This window comes from Arvicanthis niloticus, chromosome X (assembly GCF_011762505.2).
Source record: "Arvicanthis niloticus isolate mArvNil1 chromosome X, mArvNil1.pat.X, whole genome shotgun sequence".
Taxonomy (NCBI): domain Eukaryota; kingdom Metazoa; phylum Chordata; class Mammalia; order Rodentia; family Muridae; genus Arvicanthis; species Arvicanthis niloticus.
In genome coordinates, this window is record NC_047679.1 from 127,882,742 (window position 1) to 127,902,748 (window position 20,007).

At 46.2% G+C, this 20,007-nt stretch overlaps 2 protein-coding genes across 5 annotated transcripts; one reads left to right on the forward strand and one right to left on the reverse strand.

The window, feature by feature from the left end:
• Window positions 1-1,065: 1,065 nt before the first annotated feature.
• On the forward strand, window positions 1,066-2,329 carry Pnma3 (PNMA family member 3). Its single transcript, XM_034486030.1, is given in 2 exon segments — window positions 1,066-1,583; window positions 1,585-2,329. Coding segments are annotated over 2 exon segments (1,263 nt in total).
• Window positions 2,330-10,381: 8,052 nt separating this feature from the next.
• LOC117694594 (X-linked lymphocyte-regulated protein 3B-like) lies at window positions 10,382-19,996 on the reverse strand. Of its 4 annotated transcripts, none has more exons than XM_076918186.1 (9): window positions 19,919-19,996; window positions 18,691-18,842; window positions 17,922-17,991; window positions 17,213-17,247; window positions 15,865-15,982; window positions 14,926-15,025; window positions 13,493-13,591; window positions 11,346-11,441; window positions 10,382-11,251 (listed from the first exon to the last, which is right to left on the reverse strand). In XM_076918186.1, the coding sequence occupies exons 2-9, from the start codon at window positions 18,794-18,796 to the stop codon at window positions 11,195-11,197; spliced, it is 681 nt and encodes a 226-aa protein (XP_076774301.1). In that variant the 5' UTR covers window positions 18,797-18,842; window positions 19,919-19,996; the 3' UTR covers window positions 10,382-11,194. The 4 variants fall into 4 exon arrangements, with proteins under 4 accessions (XP_076774301.1, XP_076774300.1, XP_076774303.1 ...); XM_076918185.1 differs by having other exon boundaries at window positions 15,865-15,988; XM_076918188.1 differs by having other exon boundaries at window positions 15,865-15,988; window positions 18,691-18,827; window positions 19,919-19,984.
• Between the last annotated feature and the right edge of the window lie 11 nt (window positions 19,997-20,007).

A 20,007-nucleotide genomic window follows, 5' to 3' on the forward strand; every position in this document is an offset into this window, starting at 1 on the left:
GTGTTACTTGCCCAGCTCTGTTACTGGACTAGATCTAGAAGGGGACTCACCAGGGGGAAGAAGCCTGGAACCCCTGCTTCCTGGCCTTGATCAGGAGACAGAGCTGGAGGGGGCACCACAGCTTTCTGATGCCCTTCTCTGTAGACCCCATGCACTCTGCAGTCCTGAAGTCTATTCAGGAGAGAGGGACTGGCCTGCATTCAGGATAATGTCACCTGGGGACAGCCAAAGGCAGGAGGAAACTGGACATTGACTCACAAACCCCAGACTCAGAGGACTGGGGTGGGATCCCCTGTGCTGGGGGACCCAGGGTGTGTTGGGTATGGGCAGCAGCAGGTGATGTCACCCGAGGCCTCAGGTTGCCCAAGGCCTAGGCAACAGACTTGTCCTGTGATCCTGATCCTCATGCGCCAATGGCCCAGCTGTCTCCCAGGCGATGTGGAGGGTCTGTGCTCCAGCGCTACAGCAGCCCCCCCCCCGCCCCAAATCTACACTGCATAGAGCTGCGGCTCATTAGACTACATGCGGGGACCAGAGGGCCAAAGAGAGCAAAGGAGCTGGCAAGAGACCCTGGAAAGGAATGGTGTTCGACCTGCCTTTTCCCTGAGCAGTTTGGGAACCTCACTGAGGGACTGAATGAGGAAGCATCTTGCCTTAGGAAGAGGTACCAGATCTCAGGAGGAAGCGGCTGGCCCAGGCAGCCCCTTCTGCCCAATCGGGTGGGACTACTGCAACATTTGGGATGGGGAGGGGGCTGCAGTGGGCCCAATTCGGTGGGACTGCTGCAGCCTTTAGGGTGAGCAGGGGCTGCAGTATGCATGGTTGGGGAGCTATAGAAATGTCTTTGCTGGAGGCAGGTGGAGGCTGGGTGGGGTAGGAGGCAGGACCCGCGTGGAGGTGGGGGTGGGGCGGGGGCGCATTAATCTCCTTTTGCCCTATTTACAGACTCTAGAGAACAGGAGAGGCTACAGATCTCTTGGAATTTGCCCAGATTTATGTGCATCACATCCTGCTCATCCCTCCCCCCGCCACACACACACATTAGAATTTCTTGAAGTTGGGGCCATGCCATTGAACCTGTTGCAGGACTGGTGTGTGTGTGTGTGGGGGGGGGGAAATCTGAACACCCAGAGGTCTATGCTGATCCTGGGGATTCTGGAGGATTGTAGTGAGGATGAGTTTGAGGAGACTCTCCATGAAGCTCTCAAGCATCTGGGAAGATACAGGATCATCGGCAGGATGTTTAGGAGGGAGGAAAATGCCCAGGCCTTTTTGGTGGAACTTGTATGTGATTTTGACTATGCTTTGGTGCCCAGGGAAATAGAAGGAAAGGGTGAGCCCTGGAAAGTGGCTGTGAAATCCCCTAATTCAGATGATGAATTTCTTAGTAGACTGAATCACTTCTTAGAAGAGGAGAGGCGCACAGTGTCAGACATGAACAGGGTCCTAGGGACACACTCTAATTATTCACCTACCAAAACAGCTATATCAGCAGATTTCTGGGTCTGGGCTCAGACTCTAAGTGCAGTGATGCAGCCTCTACTACAACAAATGTTATACCGAGAACTAATAGTCTTTTCTGGGATTCATATCAATCCCAGGGTTGTTGGCCTTTGATTCCTGGCTTGAGCACACCACTGACATGTTACAGATGTGGCAGGTACCTGAGGTGGAAATTGCCCAGCTGAAATTTTGCAAGGCTTATCAGGAACCAGGAGAGGAAGTTTCTAGCTTTGTGGTGCATTTGGAGACCTTGCTCCAAAAAGCCCTAGAGAAAAATGCAATATCTCGAAAGAATGTGAATCAGACCCGCCTGAAACAAATCTTAGGTGGGGCCATCCTTTCTGCAAAACTGAGAGAGAAACTTAAGGTGCTGAAACAACATAGAAGACCACCTGGTTTCCTGGCCCTAGTGAAGTTTTTCCGTGAGGAGGAGGAAGAGTGGGAGGCCACTAGGGGTCCAGAGAGGAGTTACTATGAGGTGCTGGAGTTAGTTCTAAGTCCCTTTAACATAGGCAGTGAGGAGAGAACACTATTTGTTCCAGCCTTTGGCAGTGTTCCTGAGGCAAGGCCTTACCAGGGTTCCCGCCATCGCTGGAGGAGAGGCCAGCACCGAAGGGGAGGTGTGCCCAGGGATGGTCCTCAAGGCACAAGAAAGCGGAATTATGAATTATAAAACTATAGTTGTGGGGAAGATGGCCATATCAGAGTACACTGTTTTAACCCTTCCAACCGGACCTTGGTGAAGCAGAAGAAACAGGCTATAATGCAGAAGGGAAACAGGAACTGGGCTTGGGAGAAGAGCCATCCGAAGCCCAAAACCATGTAGACTCCAGGGAACAGGGTAACCTTTGTTCCTGTAAGCCAAGGGAAAAAAAAGAGATATTTGAAGGAAGGGAAAGAACAGCTTAAGAGATCACAAAGAACCTTAGAAAGGCACAGGGGCAATGTAACCAGGCAGAAGTCAAGACCCCTAAGCCAGTACCAGCTGGAAAAAAAATTCTAACAAGCAGAAGTACATTGCATTCAACTCAATAATGACCAGACACAAGGCGTTTAAGATGTACCAGAGAAGGAAGCCTCAAGGAACTGCTACAGATGTGTGGGGCCACAAGAACTCAGATGGGGGTGTCAGCAAAGCAAAGGCAGAAGATAGTAAGGCGGTGGATCAAAGAAATCTAGCAACCTCAAGTCCAAGTCCATAAGGGGTGTGGAAGAGCCTGCCACAGGGTTGTCTTGTGCAGAGGACACCAGTGCCTGGGATCAAGTGCAGCTAGGTAGAAAGGCAGTACCCAGGAGAGGAGGCCGCAGGATCCAGCCTGTCTTCAGGATCATCTACACTGCTCTAGGGGAGCCCCATGAGGGCAGCACCCTTGAGTCCTTTCGTGAGTGAACTCTCCTCACGCACCACCGCCACCCCCCTCCCCCCCGTGAAACCCCCAGGTCTCTGGACCCAAAGGACCTGGGAGGCCAGTGCCAACACAAGGCAGTTTCCTTCTTGGCACCCTGACAGGACCCCAATGCCCAAGAAGAGCCCCAGGTTGGGGCACATGGCACCACAGGGTTAATGCCCTCAGCTGGCCTGAGAGCTTGGGAGTGTGCAGGGCAGGTTTTGTGTGAACAAACAGGAAGTGGAAGAGCAGCAGGAGGAGGACTCTGTGTGTGTTGAGGGGGAGGAGAGGGGGGCAGAGTTTGTTCTGCTCTCTTTTGTCCAGGGCTGCTGGAGAATTCCAGAGAGTAAGCAGGGAGAGCTGGGTGAATATAACTGCCAGGCAGCTGCCAAGGCCGGCCCCAAACCCTGCCGACCTGGGAAGGTGGCCTGACAGTATTGCTGAGGTGCCATCCTCCATCTGCCAACCATACCAAACAGGTGGATGCCACAGAAAAGGCCATCTCAAGGGTTCTGCCAACTGCCTGGCTCTCCCAACACGGATGCCCCTTCCCCTTCCCATTGCTGTCCAGAGGCAGGCTAGCCCCTGCTCTGGAACCTTGCTTGCATCCTTATCTGTTAACCTCATAGTGACCCAGCTGTCCAGTGAGTCCCTTCCCCCCTCGCATGCTTACCCACCATCAGCTGCTCCTGTACAAAGCTGTGAGTGAGGTGTGTGTTAACAAGGGCAACTGGAGGCTCTGGCTACCTGGTCAGACACCTCTACACCCTGGCACATGCTGTGAGCTTCTGCACCAGCCTAGGCTATGCTAGCTGCTCTCCCACCTACCTGGTGTTCTGAACAGCTTTCCTGATGTACATCTAGGCCAGCTGCCTGCTGCTTGTTCTCCTGCAGATGTGTGTGTTTTAACCTGATCAGGTGCTCCCCAGAGTTCCCGAGCCCAGTCCTGGTAGCCAGTGGGAACTATCGATGTTGACAAGGGACTGACTGATGCTCATCTTATGATTGACTTCAATATGGGACAGGAAGATCTGACCTGTGTGTGTGTGGGCCTGGGCACTGTGCTGATGTTCCAATTTTATTATTCCTTGTGACTATCATTCTTCAGGTTGGTGGGGTATTTCTTGCTGTGCTTTGCAGTGTCTTGTGACTATCTTGTGCCAGAATAGGGCAGGGCCACCCTACAGTGGTAATCCCTTGTGAGAGTTCCCAAAAGAGTGACAAAATTGTAAGAGGTAGCTCTTGGGCCCTTGGGAAGGGAGAAAATAGCAGAGGGATCCCGGTATGGTGGACAGACAAGGCCCTTCTGAGAAGCTTCAAGAGGGTGCCCCAGAACCTGTTGCTTCTAGTGGCTGTGGAAAGTTCCTATGTTGTCACCCCTTTCTCTTCAATAGTTTCAATAGTTTCAGCAAATGTTCCTGTTCAATAAACTTCATAAATGTTCCAGCTGTTTCTGGCTTTTTCTGATGCTGGGATGGGGTGGGGAAAAATGAGCAATACTGACACATATTCAAGGCAGAGCCCATGAGTGCCTATGCAGTTCCCTGGGTGAGTGGAAGTCAGTGACCAGGTGCTGTATGCATGGGGAGAGTGTTTGCCTTATTTCCCAGAGAATTCAGGGGGGCTCCAGGAATAAGTAAGTTAGGCTGTAAAAGGAGGGCATTGGGCATCAGGCAGGACCCGAGGCTCCAGGATGCTTAGAAATGCATTGAGGGCAGAGTGTATCTGACCTGGAATATCAAATGTGTCAGTGTGTGTGAATATATGAATATGTATGTGTATGTCACTTAGTGATTGAATATGAGTGTCCAGTTTATCATTTTTTGTGTATTTGTACAGACTAATAAGTGACTGTATATTAGAGTGTGAAAGTATTGAGTTTGAGTATGTGTTGTATATCAGTACACGTTAGTTAATCTGTTAACACAGGAGCAAATGAGAGATGGGTGTGCATGTATCTATATTAATATTTGAGTTTTAGGACATTTTCAAGTGTTAGTGAAAATGTGTTTTGTTGTATGAATGCATGTTTGGGAATATTAGTGTACTTGTTAATGAATGCATATTACTGTGTCAAATATGTGACGGTGTGTGAATGTATCTCAGTGTTTTGAGTGAATGCATGAATGTGAATGGGTGAATATATAGGTGTTTGTTGTATATTTGAGAATGAATAACAACATATTTGTGTGTTCATTTATAAAAATGTCTGAAAAGGCATGCAAATTTGTGTGAATGAATGATGATTGCTCGGATTTCTTGTTTCTTTAATGAATTAAATAACAGTGTTGAAAAGAAAGCAGAGCAAGATGCAATTGGCTTTCAAAAAAAAAAAAAAACCAAAAATGCAGCCAAGAGATCAAAATCCCAGCAGAGTGTGGGAATTAATGACAGCAGACCCGAGGCTGAGCATCACCACTCATGTCCCAGTCCTGGAACATTCCTAGTTTCAAAATTTTCAAACACTGTTTATTATTGTTATTTCTTTGCATAAATTCAGTGTCAGTGTCTTTGCTTGGATCTCTTGGTGGTTATTTGTTTTCCTTTCTTCTATAAACAACCAGGGCTGGAATGGCTAGGGCCCATTGTTAGGCACATAGTTGACTATATGTGAAGAAACACCACATAGATTCCCAAATTTATTGTGACAATTTACATTCTGATCACAAAAGTTCTCATTTCCTGGGTCTCCCAAAGACCTTTACAAGGTCATATTTGCATTTTTAGCCAATCCATTGAGAGATTCATTACAGGATCTTACAGTAGTATTTGACTTTAAAAATTTTGGTGAATGTGGTCTTTGTGTAGGTGTTACTGTTTGTGAATGCAGATATATATGCATGTGGAAGCTGAAGATCCACATCAAATATCTTCCTCATTTTCTTTCCATACTTTTTTGAATTTTAAATAATCTTATAGATACAAGTCTTTTCTGTGCATGAATAATTGTACACCATGTGTATGCTTGTGGAAGTCAAATAAAGGTGTCATATCTCCTGGGAATGGAGTTACAAATGTTTTTGAGTCACTCAATGTGAGTGATGGAAAATGAACAAGGCTCCTCTAGGAAAGGAGCAAGTATTCTTAACCACTGGCCATCTATACAGGCCCATCACCATTTTCTTTTTTTTTAACAAACGGTTTCTCACAGACCTGGAGCTCGATAATTTGGCTAGGCACAATGGGCAGGGAGTTCCAGGAATTTGTCACTATCTCTCTAGTTCTGGAATTTTAGGCTTTTTATCATGGGAGCAGGGAATTCAAATTCAGGTCCTAATTAAGGTAACATATCATATCTCCCTATATTCTGCTTCCCTTGTCGATCTAAATAGGCCCACTTTGACTTACAGAGACACACACACACACATACATTTGTGCATGTGTATTGTATAAATGACATACACACAACGTAGAATCCATATATATGATATTTGATAGTTGGCTTATTTTACTTAACATGATGATCTATAGTTTCACTCGTGTTCTTTATCCCTGAATAAAAATAAGTTGTGTAAATATACCACATTTTCTTCACTCATTCATTGATCTGTTGATAATCAAGTAAGCTGATTCCCTATTTTGTCTACTGTGAATAAGGTTACAATAAACAGGAATGTGTAGGTACCTCTGAAGTATGACTTAGCATGAAGATGGTATAGCTGTGATATCAGGTGTAGCTGTGGTAACAGCTTTTAAAGATCCTACAAACACGATTTTAATAATGCCACTATGGCACTGCCAAGAAAAGTTTCTGGGGATAATTTTATTATCTAAATTTATTGTTATTGACATGTATGCACATGTGCCTGTTTATTAATATGAATATCATTTGCATGCAGTGCCCATGGATGTCAAAAGAGGGCACTGATCCTCTGGAACTGGAAATACAAGTGATTGTGAGCCATCTGCTCTGGGTGCTTGGGAGTGAAGCTGGTTCCTCTGGAAGATCATCACATGCTCTTAATCTCCGAGACATCATTTAAGTCCCTTGTTTTCCAAGAAACACTGTTAATTCCTCAACCATTTCATACATTGTGTTTTGAACATGTTGTCTTCCTCCCATCACCTCTCAAGTCCAACCCCAACTTTCAAACCTAACCAACGTTGTGTCATGTTTTGAACCTATCCAGACACATTAGTGCTGCCTATATACAATCAGCTGTGTGGCCAGCCACTCACTAGAGCATATCAGACCTGTCATGGGCCAACCCATGAAGAAAGCTAACTGTCCTTCTCCTTCTCCCCAAAGCTATCACTCACCAACAGCTCCTTAGTTAGGCATAACTCTTCATGCCCACCAGGCCCCTCCAGGCTGTGATTTGGTCTGGCTTGAGCTTAATGGGTGTAGTGCATGCTGTCACAATTGTTGTGAGTTTACTGGTGCAACTTGCCTCTTATGTTTATGAAACAGTCTCCTAGCCATCCACTATCTCTAGATCTTATAAACTTTCTACCCTGTCCCCCCACAGTGGTTAAAGACACTGGGTCCCATACCAAAGAACCCAGGTTAGTTTCCCAGTATGTACATTGCAGTTTACAACTATGGATGAGTGCAGTTACAGAGGGATCTGGCACACTCTTGTGGACTCAAGAGCCAACAGCCATGGACATGCTACACAGACAAACATGCAAACAAACCACCCATACTAACAAAATAAGGTGCAATAAAAATTAAACAAGTGGGCATAGGCATAGCCTTCTAAAAACCTAACCTACCAGCACATTGAAACCCTGGTCAGATTTTCAGTCTCAGGTCATTTGCAGTGTGAGCGCAGCAAACGGTATGATCTGCACACACACACCAGAGTTGACTACTTCCTTCCTGCCACTTCATGTCTCCCAGGAAGCTTCACTTACGTTTCGGCACTAATAGGGCCATGCCACTGTGGAAGGGCAGGTCCAACAGGCACAGAAGAGAACTCAGTGAGAAGTAATAGTTCCGCTCTCACCACACGGATACTTGGACTGTGTGCAAACATCGACACTCCTGCAACATTTCCCTGAAAACCCACTTCTGGGGAGGAGTAAAAGAGCACATCTCCGGTCTGTATCCTCTGCAAGGCCAAGTGCTGTAGCCCTTCTTCTTATGGTTCACGCTGTGCTGTGCACTATGACAGATGTGGTGTCACTATACGGGATGACTTTCAGCTGTGTGCCCAACCAGCCCAGCACCCTGGTAACTGACCTACATGAACGAGTAATTATTTTCCTGTCATTTGTGAGCTGTAAAACTCACCAACTCACACACCGTCACCTACTGCCTGTGACTTCACCTCTGGATATGCAGTGTGACTGGTTTGTACAGCAGAGAGAGTGGTGAGTGGGTCTCTGTAGGTGTCACCCCAAGCAGCAAAAGGCTCAGCAAAGAGGTGAGAATGAAAACTTGGTTGAGACTGATGTTGTCAGCTGTGATCAAACTTCAGGGTGTCTGATGCCAGGCAAAGGATTTGGCCAGTATATTTAAGCACAGAATAGGTAGGAAAAAAAGTTTCCTGGTGTACCACAATCCCCAGTGCACAAGGAAGCATAATTACACCAAAACGCCACCCAGTGCATTTCATTCATTTCTTCCAAGAAGATGAGTTCCGAGGATAGGCTACCTGTGCTAGCTTACGGGCCTCAGGAAGGATCTGGCCTGGTCTGAGCCATACAGATAGCTTAGAGGTCATCGGTGCTATTGTGTATCTCCGGTCCTGGCTGTGGCAGCTTGGGGGAGCCTGTGCCTCTGCAGGTAGTGAGTGTAAGGGTCATTTAGACAATTTAGGTATTTCCAGTCCTGGTTGTGGGAGATGGTGGGTGGAGCCCCTGGTTGTACAGATAACAAAAGGGTCATTCAGACTAAGTATCTCCAGTCCTGGTTGCCGGAGCTTTGGGAATCCCCTGGCTGTACAGATAACAAAGGGTCCTTTAGACTATAAGGTACCACCGTTCCTGGTTGTGGGAGATGTGGAGGCCGAACACATAACTCAGACCACCAGGCTATTCTATCACTTCCTGTTTCCAGCTTTCTGGATCCAAGGACGGGTTTTTGTATCTTTTCTGCTGAAAAGATAACCCTGCTTGCTTAATAATCCCGGTTACCCTGGAGATCTGTGGGTGAAGTACCTTGGTGCTGCCAGCAGAGTGGGATACTGTGACAGGAGTTGTGGTGTGCCTGGGGAGGCAGACACACATCTACACATTTAGATGCTGTACAATGTAATAGTAAGGGTCACAGAATATGTTCTGTATGCATCATCAGTTTGGACAGAAAGCAACAACAACAACAACAAAAATGATCTGAGCTCAAACTCCTAAGAAACAAATATGTACATGGGGCCAGGGAGACATGGCTCAGCAAGTAAAATGCTAGCTCAACAAGCGTGAGACTACTGAGTTCAGATCCCCAGAAAGCCTTTTAAAAACCTCAGCACAGGAGATTTAGACATGGGTCAGTAGTTAAGAGCACTTGCTGCTCTTGCAGAGGACCCGAGTTCAAATCCCCATACACATCAGGTGGCCCGCAACTCTCCCTCTAGGGTCTGACAACTTCTGTGGGCATGGGAATGCATGAGCACATACAGACGCACAGACACATACAGATCCACATAAATAAAGTAACCAAAATAAAACTTTAAAGAAAAACAATCTCAGCACAGCAGTGAGTGTGTGTACCAGCAGCACAAGGGCACAGAGACAGATATGGATCCCTGGAACCCAGTGACCTAATACCCTAGCCCAGTTGATATGCTCCACATTCAGAGAGAGACCCTGTTTCATAAAAATAAACCAGATGCCTGAAGCATCTCTGGCCCCTATGTGCAAAGGTGCTCATGCGTGCACACATGCACAGGTGTGCCTACACATATGAATGCATATACACATGCACCACACGCAAAAGGAAATATTTTCTCTCTCTGTGTGTGTGTTTCTCTGTCTCTCTCTCTGTCTCTCTCTCTGTCTCTCTCTCTCTCTCTCTCTCTCTCTCTCTCTCTCTCTCTCTCTCTCTTAAACACACACACACACAAATAATATAGAATTCAACACTGGGAAAACACTGTGGAGTGTATCCATGTCTGGAAATAAGGTAGAATATCTCAAGTAGGAGACATTCAAAACTGGAAATAATATTAATAATGATAACAACAACAAGAGCAACGACAACAACAACAATAATAATGAAGAAATAATACTCAAGGGCCACAGGCTCACAGGCAGTTTGCACAAGGGGGAAAGTTCTTCTATAGAGTGCAAATTATAGAAAGTAAAGGGAGCCCAGCAGGGAAGCCCTCATTCACTCTGGAGGAATGCAATTCCACTTGTAGAAAATGGGAGAGGCTTCACACAGCCTGTTTGCAATGCTTCTACACAACAGGGCACAATCAGATAAGTGGCCTGGAACGCACGTGATAGCACACCTCCACAAGGCATGGGGCCATTTCTGTCTGAGAAGGGGTGAAACGTCAGGAACGTCAGAAAGAGAGTGCAATTAAATGAGTCATCCCAACAAGTCATCTGAAACAATTTCATGTTTATTAAATGGAATGTTCCCCAGTAAAGATTTCCCAGGGTTTACATATGGGAAATCACAGGACATGAGCTCTAACTGTACAGGAGTCCTCCTGTATCCCTGATGGTCACGCACTACATGCGTGATAAACTTCAAAAACAAAACATTCTCAGTTACTCCTTTCCATACAAGTGAGGAGATTAATAAACTGTGGCGAGTTGAGCTGTATTCACTCTCAGAATCACCTTAGTGTGACAGACACAGTTAATTCAAAGACCTTGTAAATGTTGTCTGCAAATAACATTTCCACAGGCTCAAGTCACATTACCCACATCTTTCTTATTTGGGAGGCTTGATGAATTCTAGTAGTTTAACTATTTCTGAGGCACACACTGCCTTTGGAAGCTTAAGGTCAGTTCCAGAGGCTCCATCACTGAACACATTTAAGAACAGAATGTAAAAGAAAGACTGGATCCTCTTTATTTATCTAGACAGGACAAGGAAGGCCCACTTGTGTGCCTTCTAATTTGGGAAAATGACGCTCGTGTATGATAATCCACTATATCAACCCTAATGTGTGCTAACCCTTAATTACCATGCTACCAAGGAAAGCCTGCTGTTTCTACCCGAGGGCTGGAGCTTCCTACAAACATATTTGCACTGCTGTCACACAAATCCTTGGGGTTTGGGGGTTTTTAACAGAAAGGGGAATCTTCAGGAACTGGAGGAGAACATGAGAAGACCTAGTCACCGAAGGACTTATTCACCCAGCTTATTTCTGCTCCCCTCATGTCGACTTCTGTCCTCCAAAGTATTATGAGAATAGCGTATCCAGGAGAGACTGTGGAGCAGCAGCAGTCTCTTGCTGGCTCTGTTAAGTAAAGAAAGTATTAAATGGGTGTAAAATAAATAGCACTCAGGGTTGGGCTTATCCCCATTTTCTATGTGAAAGGCTCGGTACTTACATGCACCATCAGAAGTTTTATTTCCAAGGCCGCTATGAGACGTCTCAGCTCTTCAGCAACGGAATTTCCCCGAGAATCCCTCAGCATCTCAAATTTCTGAAGCAAAAAACATGTGTGGAAATCAGCCCTGGTCATCTTGCCTTAGAAATGCAAACATCAACATTTCAAAGGGAACAAATATGGTAAAAGACATGGTTTAATTACTCCAAAAGAAGCACACACACACCCCTGTACAACATGAAGATCAAAACACCCACCAAAGAGACAGACTTTCCACTCCTCAACCCACTGATAAACATTCAAATCGTGAGGGATTTGCTATAGGGGTGGCCCAGGGGAAGAAGGGTGCTGACCTACCATGCCTGAGAGCCTGGGATACCTCTCCCTGCACAGCACAAATGAAAGCCAATGAAGCCAAATGGAAACAGAGAGCAGGAAGCATGCGTCCATTCATTGCCACTCACCCACTTCTTTGCAAGATGGAATGAACAGCTTGGCTTGTACTGTGACCACTGTGCACCAGGAACTTAAAACTCAAGGTTTCCATTTCTACATTCCCTTTAGCACTGGGTGAAACAGCACACACTACATCTAAACGGTGTTGCTAAACATTGTGGAGGGATTTTAAAACTTTGCAGGAGCTCTTCCATGGTCTCATGATGCAGTGACCATAGAAACTAGAACAACACAGAGATCTTAACATTGGAATGGGCGAGCAAGTTTCTGGGCCACTAAGTAGTTAAAGAATGTTATTTCAGCATACATATATATGTATTTTCTCTCTCTCTCTTTCTCTCTCTTTCTCTCTCTGTCTCTCTCTGTCTCTCTCTCTCTCTCTCTCTCTCTCTCTCTCTCTCTTTCTCTCTCCTGCCCCGTGTGTGCGTGTGTGTGTGTGTGTGTGCACATGTGTGTGCACATGTGTGTGCACGCGTGTCAGGGTTTCAGGTCATCTGGTCATCTGATTACTCGACATGAACAAAATTTTAACTGCAACTTGAACAAGCCAATTCACATTGAGTCTGAATGAGAGTAGAACATCCTGTATTTGTTTTGTAGAGAGCTACAAACCTGAAGACAGCATAGGTCAATCAACGTGCATAGGAAGAACTTAGAAAGATTATTACAGGGGATAACTCTCAATTCACAGTATCTCTGTCTTCCACTTACTTTCTCACTGAGTGCTATACCTGGGAGCTGTCTTAAGGTTCTAATTGGCCACATGAAGCCATGTTTCAGTCCTACGATGATGGGAAATGTAAATGGACTGAGCAAGTAAAGTAAGTGCAAATATTCTTGTCACTGTTCTGCTTAAAAACAGCTGGAGAGGGTCTGGGAAGAGAGCTGCGGTGTGTAAGAGTATTTCTTGGAGGCAAGAATGCAGCGGTAGGCAAGGAGCTTGCTCCACAAGCATAAAGAGCCAACCTTGTAGCTCTTCAGCACACATACTAAAAGCCAGGTCTGGTGATGCATTGACCTGGGACAGCAAAGGACCTGCTGAACAGCCAGCCTAGCCATAGTGGAGAGTTCCAGGTCCAGTGACTCATCCTGTTACAAAAGGGTATGATGGAGCCCGGCACAGTGGTGCACACCTTTAATCCCAGCACTCAGGAGACAGAGGCAGACAGGCAGATCTCTGTGAGTTTGAAGCCAGACTGCTTTACATAGGGAGTTCCAGGACAGCCAGATCTACACAGCGAGACCCTGTCTCAAAACTAAAACCAACCAAACAGAAAGGTTAGGAATAAAAGATACGATGAAGAGTGTCTGCAAGAGTTGACTTCCGACCTCTACACACCTGTGCACAGACAAGTACACGTGTGTGCATGTGTGCACATACATACCCAATGAAAAAATGCATTGTGAGGCAAGATGGGATGATGTGAAGAGCATTAATGCCCTGTGCAATATGAACAGCCCCAGATGAAATCACCAAGGCAGCAGCAAGTTGTGCTTTGAATGATTCTCCTAACCACGAGTGAACCCTAAAATTAAAAACTGACTTTGTGCTTAGGTTTACATGGAGCATGAGGGACACGCTGGCAGGTGTTTCCAGGTAACCTTCCTAAAGTGTTATCCAAAGCACAGAAAGAATACCAGGATACTCAGTGTCCCCTTGTATAGTTTGCTTTGAAGACTGTTCAACAGACCTCCAAGTATTCTTCACACAGTGATTTAAATTCCAAAATTCTGTTCTTCTGAAGAGTGAGAGATTCATGAATAAACTTCTGTTGCTCCATAAACATATTCTACAAAGACAGGATAAGATGTAAGAACAAGCCAGGGGGGTGGAAACAGAAAGCTTACAGAAATTCAATTTTGTATTGTATTTATGCAAAACAGATGGAGTGAAATACACGTACTAGTTTTTCCACATAAAACAGTGACCACATTTACAAGAGTAACCCAAAAGTAGAAAAATAACCTTCATGATGTGAAGCTCACTCATTTAATGGGAAGTGTTTCTACTTAACAGTACTCAAAACCTGTCAAATAGTTCCTGAAGACTTGAAAACCTACCTAACAGAGGCCTCCAAATCTGCTGGACTCTCTGTATTTTTAGAACCTACCTTGAGTTTGTCCCCATCATTTGTCACTCCCCCACATAGGAACCCACTCCATTTTGTCCTTTCCAGTAAGAGTAGAGCACACAGTGCCATGCTAACAGTGCCATATTCTATTCTATAAGACTGACTTCAGATACTGCCCTGGACCAATATAAGACTACACATCTAGAAGAAACGTCTGAAACAATTCCGTGAGATCAGGACTTTTTCTCTCCTTTCACTCCCAAGAAACTAAGACACAGACTTAAATTATTATTTTTTTTTCTGAGTTAGCATAACTAGCAGGAAACTGGACGGTTGACTGCAATCCAATTGGTGGGATTCCACAGTCCATGCTCCCGACCCGAGCTGGGCTGGACAGCATGTCCATCTCCCTCAGTAGTCCCCTCTCTGCCACCCCACCTTTGGAAGTCAGAATCTCCAGGGGGAGCAGCTCCATCCTCCACCAGGAAGAAAGAGTCCCCAGAGACAGCACCGAGTCCATCCAGTACCTGTCCCCCAAACCTTACATTCTCATCCCCAGCTTAAAGGTGACTCGGTCGCGCCATCGCAGGTCCATCCATCACTGCACGGAAACCTTTCCCTCTTCTCCTCTGGGACAGGGCGGGTCTGAACTCCAACCACTGACAGCTAAGTCTCCACCTGCTCTGCCACAGCCACATGGACTGCTCTCACTCTGCATCCCTGATCACTGTGTCAGAAGGCTACTTGGGGGGCCCTCCTGCTGTTGGGCATCTGCACTGTGTGGATCCTGAAGGGTCCCCTCTCATCATACCATCCCATACCTTCTCCTGCACTCTGCAGACAGTACCGATCATTACCCTTGTCACCTCTCCACAGAAAAAGAAACAAGCCAGGGAGGATGGCCAGTCTCTCCTCACCACATCAACCACCCTCCTTGTCGTCTCCCTGAGCTCATGTCCTATCCCTTCCCTCTGCACCTGCTGCAGGAAGCCTCTGCTGCTACCTCTGATGCTGACACAATGGACTCCTTCAAACCCAAGCCTGATACTCACTGAGAGTTTTTCTGCATGTTTCTTGACTTGGTTTGCATCCATGGTTAACTTTCTATTCAAATTTGTAACCTGAAGAGAGTAGTCTTGATAAAGTTTCTGCCTGTAAAAAAGACAACAGTGAACACTGTGATATCCCTTCTTGACATGAAGAAAATGCATTCAAAGCAGGACTGACTGACTTGCCCTCACTAAAGCTACGGATAAAGGACTGGGACAAGGCATCTACAATATTCTGACAGGGACATGGAAAATGAGGTGGGTTATTTTCTATCACATTAACAGTATGTGTTCTGCCTTGGCCGAGAGACAGGAGTCACTTCGCAGCTCTCAGTGCTAGAAAACCCGGTAAGAAGAACCATTGTTTTACTAACTTTCCACAAGTATTCGGCTGGCTCTCTGACGAGCACAACTTCCGCTTTATTTTCTCTTTATGCAGGAAGGTCCAAGGAGGATGCACGCCCACGACAATCAGAGAATTCTGTGGATGCCTACCCACTTTTCCTCACTGGTACAGTGAGGGTTTCTGTACCCCTGTATGGTGAACACTGCTCCTGAAATCTGTACACCACTGGAGGCTAGAGAGTTTCATCTCATTTCACACTGAACAGATGATGGACGACTGCAGGATGAATGTTGTGAGGATTTCAAGCTCAATGCACCTAGCACCTTCACCCAATGCACACACCTTTCTTATAGTTACACTGATCCAACTGCCCTGTGTCAAAACATCTTATTTCATCCTTAGGAAACACAGTTGATTTCAGTTACAACGAGAGGCTAAAAGACGAAACAAGGTCTGTTCTACAGAAAAACCAAGGCAAATACACTTGCCATCAAAGCTTCTAGCCAGTGGGGCCACTGGCTATTCCCCATTCATCGTGCTCACACACCAACTGTCAACAGCTCTGGGATCCAAGTGACGAGAAGCAACAACCCTACCTTTGTTCACACTGGGTTTTCAGAACATCCGTAACTTTGACCTCCATGGCATGGAAAGATGAGGCCATGATCCTTGAGAATCTTTCTCTGTTTTCCCGAAGAACATTCTTAATTGGCACTGTAACTGAACATAATCCTGTAAGCATTACTGCGAAAGTCCCTCAATGGTACTGGAAAGACGCTTGTTATCAATAGATGGAAATGATCTCTCCATGTAAAGGTTATTTGCCTCTTTTCTTTCAGTCAAGTATTTCAGTGGCTCTGGCCTTAATGTGAAATTGGATAGTTGGACTTCAGTGTCTAGATATTACATACAAAATATAACGGAGGGGACTTAACAAAACTTACAAAAAGGGTATCAAGTCACTGCGTACGTAACTTCCTTACTAGACGTCACTTATAAAGTATACATTTAATCAATGTACTAAGTGTGCTCCAGTTCAAGGACATGTTAGGAGGGACTGCTAGGCTGCTTGATGGAAAACACAGATGTGGTCCATTTACAAAAATCTCCAAAGGCTCAGAGATCACTGCATAGCAAGACGAAAAATACATACATACGGTAATTATTGTAGCCATTGAGGCTATCTGAAAAATTTGATAAGGTAGATAGCCTGAATAATTTAAAGGGGAAACCGACTCATGGAAAAGTCTGTGGTACTGGGTATGGAACCCAGAGGCTTGAACATACGAGGCAAGTGCCCTCCACCCATCTACATCCCTATCCGGAGTCCTGAATGGTTTCTGATGTAGCTCTCCATCACAAAAATCTCAAAGACCTCCCAGCTGGTTCTCAGTTTGTAAGTTTTGTTCAACAGTTCATGTGACTGACCTCTGACAGCAATTTAAAGAGGACTCAACTGATCATACTATAGTCACAGGGTAACAGTACTGACAATCAGCTTTCCACTTCATGGGCTATCTTTTTGCAAGATAAATTGTGGGCAGCTTTTAAAGAAAGATTAGCCCTCTCAGAGCACACCCCCACACCCCCCTCCCCAAATAAAGAAGAACTGGACTAGAATACAAAAGAGTGAAGTAAGATGTGGTATTAGAAACAGATGCATCACTTGTGTGAATAAAAAACTGGGAGACAGATAATTTCATCCAATTTTTAAATATCTCACAGTGAGTAGGTAAGAATAGTCACACTGCAGGTGCCATGATCTTCATATGGACAATTAACATGAAGGAGAAGCCTGGTGAGCTAATAAATACTATTTAAACAGAGTGTTTGAGAACAAGGCAGTAAACACACTTCTCTTGTCCGCCAAGTGACAACTCCCTTGCCTCGCACTTCTTTGGCTCAAACAATTTTCTCAAATTCCAAATGTCTCCTAGAACTTACCTTCGAATTCTTGGAAAAAATCCTGTGTTTTCTTCCTGCAAAGAAAGCACATTAACTCTTTACTTCCACATATACAAAAGGCCACCTTTGTTGCGTGAGCAGAGGAAGTGGAGTGTGAAGCACAGCCTATATACAGTTCATGGTTCAAGAGCAGACACTGACTCTTCTAGATTTCTCTCTGTGCAGGAGAAATTGCATGAGTCCACGTGTGCCGCCATCAGAGGTAGAAGTTTGTGGGGTGTGGGGGGGGGGGGCTCTTCTCTACCCATCTCCACCTTAGTCCTGTCAGACAAGTTCTGTGACAGGACTTGTACTTTGCTGGCGGCATGAGATTCTCCTTTTGTAACATGCTGAACATCTGATGGACTACAGAGTGAATGTGTTGGGGCCTTTAAGCTCGATGCACCTGGCACATCCCTGTGATTCACACACCTTACCCACGACTGCATTTGTTTCTTTGTTTGTTTATACCTCAGCTTATTTTTGTGAGGCTGGCATCCAGAAAGAACTTCTCTGCCACACCTCAGCCCTCAGTTCTGGGCTTCAAAGGTGTTAAGTGGCCACATGTGGCCTTTTCTGTGGGGGTGAGGATATGACCTCAGATTCTTGTTGTTTGTACATTGAGCACTCTTTCACTGAGCCATCGTTCCAGTCTGACTTTTCTTGATGTATTTTATGAGTGGATAAAAAAATGAAACGTGATCATCACCTGGCCTGTTGCCTTTCTGTTCCTGAGGAAATAGTGTCCTCCCTACCAGCATCAAGGACTTCTTTGTTGGCTGTATTAAAGACAAAGAGGAAAAGTATTTTGAGACAAAGAGTGCTGCTCCCATCATCTCCCATTGAAAACAGATTCCCTGTGGGGTTTCTAGAGCCTATAGCCACCAATGGTAACTTACAATTTTTAAACAAGTCATGCATACAAACACACGTACACACAGTGAGGAAGGGTGAGAGGCAGGGCACACAGAAGCATGCGTGCTGGTGAATGAATGAACACACACACACACACAGAGGGGAGTGAGAGGGAGTGAGAGTGAGAGAGAGAATCTATCACACAGAAATTCAGACACAAACGAAATTCACTAGACTTGAGTGAGTCTTGGACCAGCTGCTGCAGGCACCTGCACACACCTTCCACATGTGACCAATGTGTTCCCAGAGAGGCATATTGCATATTGCCTGGAAAGAACTGTCATGAGCCTTACAGGTTTCTTGTGGGATGGGAATTTCAGGTGGGGGAAGCTAAAGCCACAAAAAAGCTCAAGCAACAGTTAATAGCATCTGAAACCTCCTACTATTCCAAGAAAGAAATGTCCATGCACCACACTCACTCAGTGTTCTACCTGCCAAGGGATTTTAGGATGTCTCCTGGGGGTGGAAACAGCCCTCTAGCAGCCCCTCTGGTTTGTTTGTTTGTGGGTTTTTTATGATGTTGTTTTGGGTGGTGGTGGTGGTGGTGGTTTTCTGCTTTTTACCTGCAGCGACTGCACCTGGGTTCTGGCTGTCATCTGAGGAGAGATTTGGATCCATCCTTCGGTGCCTGCCAGCACTGTCAGTGGCCTTCGTTTCCCTGCTTGACATGGCTAGAATCTTCTTGGGTTAGACAGGAGGCCTGGAAGTAGAGGTGCTGGGAAGAATTGCAAGATGGCAATGGGAACAGGGACCAGGACTCCACGGGGTGTAGCCGGGTGTCCTGGCACTTGTGCTGGAGCAAAATAAGGGCAAGAGCATGTCACCAATGTCCTGACCTGCCCCATTTCTCTATCTGAACTTGGAGCTCCTGGACCCACTACCTCGCAAGATCAGTACCCTCTGCTGCTTTCCCACCCCCACCCCCTATAATACAAGGCACCTAATGCTGGTGTCTGGTTGGTTACTTCAACTCACTGAGGTCCTACTCAGTCACTGAGGCCATGTCTCACAGCTCACATCCTGTCCCATTTGGCCCTCCCAATCTGTACAGCCCCATGACCGCTCCCTAACCTTGCCCTCTGTGGTCTTGTCTGCTCTCATTTGGAAAGTGAAGCTCCTGGTATGATCCTACCAGTGTGCCTTGGACCTGCCTCTTTGTGATCCCACTTCCCTACCGCGTGAGCTAAGGCTCCCCTCTGAACCCTGTCCCAACTGGAGAGCCTCTTAACAGAGTTCCCGAATAGCCAATCATCCACCTAAGGTACTCTTCTGCCCTCGAAGCCTCCTTCTTCTCAGAGAAGTGGTTGGTCATACCTACGTAGGCACCACCTCCCAGTGCAGATACTGCTTATGGAAGTGGCACAGGAGGATCCAGGTGTCCAGTCGGGACCCAAACAAAACCAAAGAAAACAAAACAACAACGGAAAAGGAAACAACAAAAACAACAGAACCCACGCAAAACCAAAGAACAACGAAAAACAACCCCGAAACCGTGAGAGGCGTATAAAGGTGCCCATCCCCTCTCGAGGCCCACCAACTGCCCCATCCACCGCTCTATGGTCCTGCTGCCTTCGTTTCCCCCCACCCCTCCTCATTCTCCGCTGTGGCGCCTCCTGCAGCCCTGAGTAAAGTCAAAGAAAGCTCCCGAAGTCACCTCACAGGCTTTCCTGGACCCCTCACGGTCCGTGATCCCGCTGTCCCACGACAACAAGGGCTTCGGTCTCTCCTGGTGCCTCTAAACCACCCCTGGAGGCCCGCCACGGAATGTCCCCCGCAAAAGCCGTCACCCACCTAGGCCCCTCTTCTCCGCAAGACAGCCTTCTTCCACTCAGAGGTTGATCCGGCTTCGTCTGGCCCACCTCCGATATAACGCTCTCTGA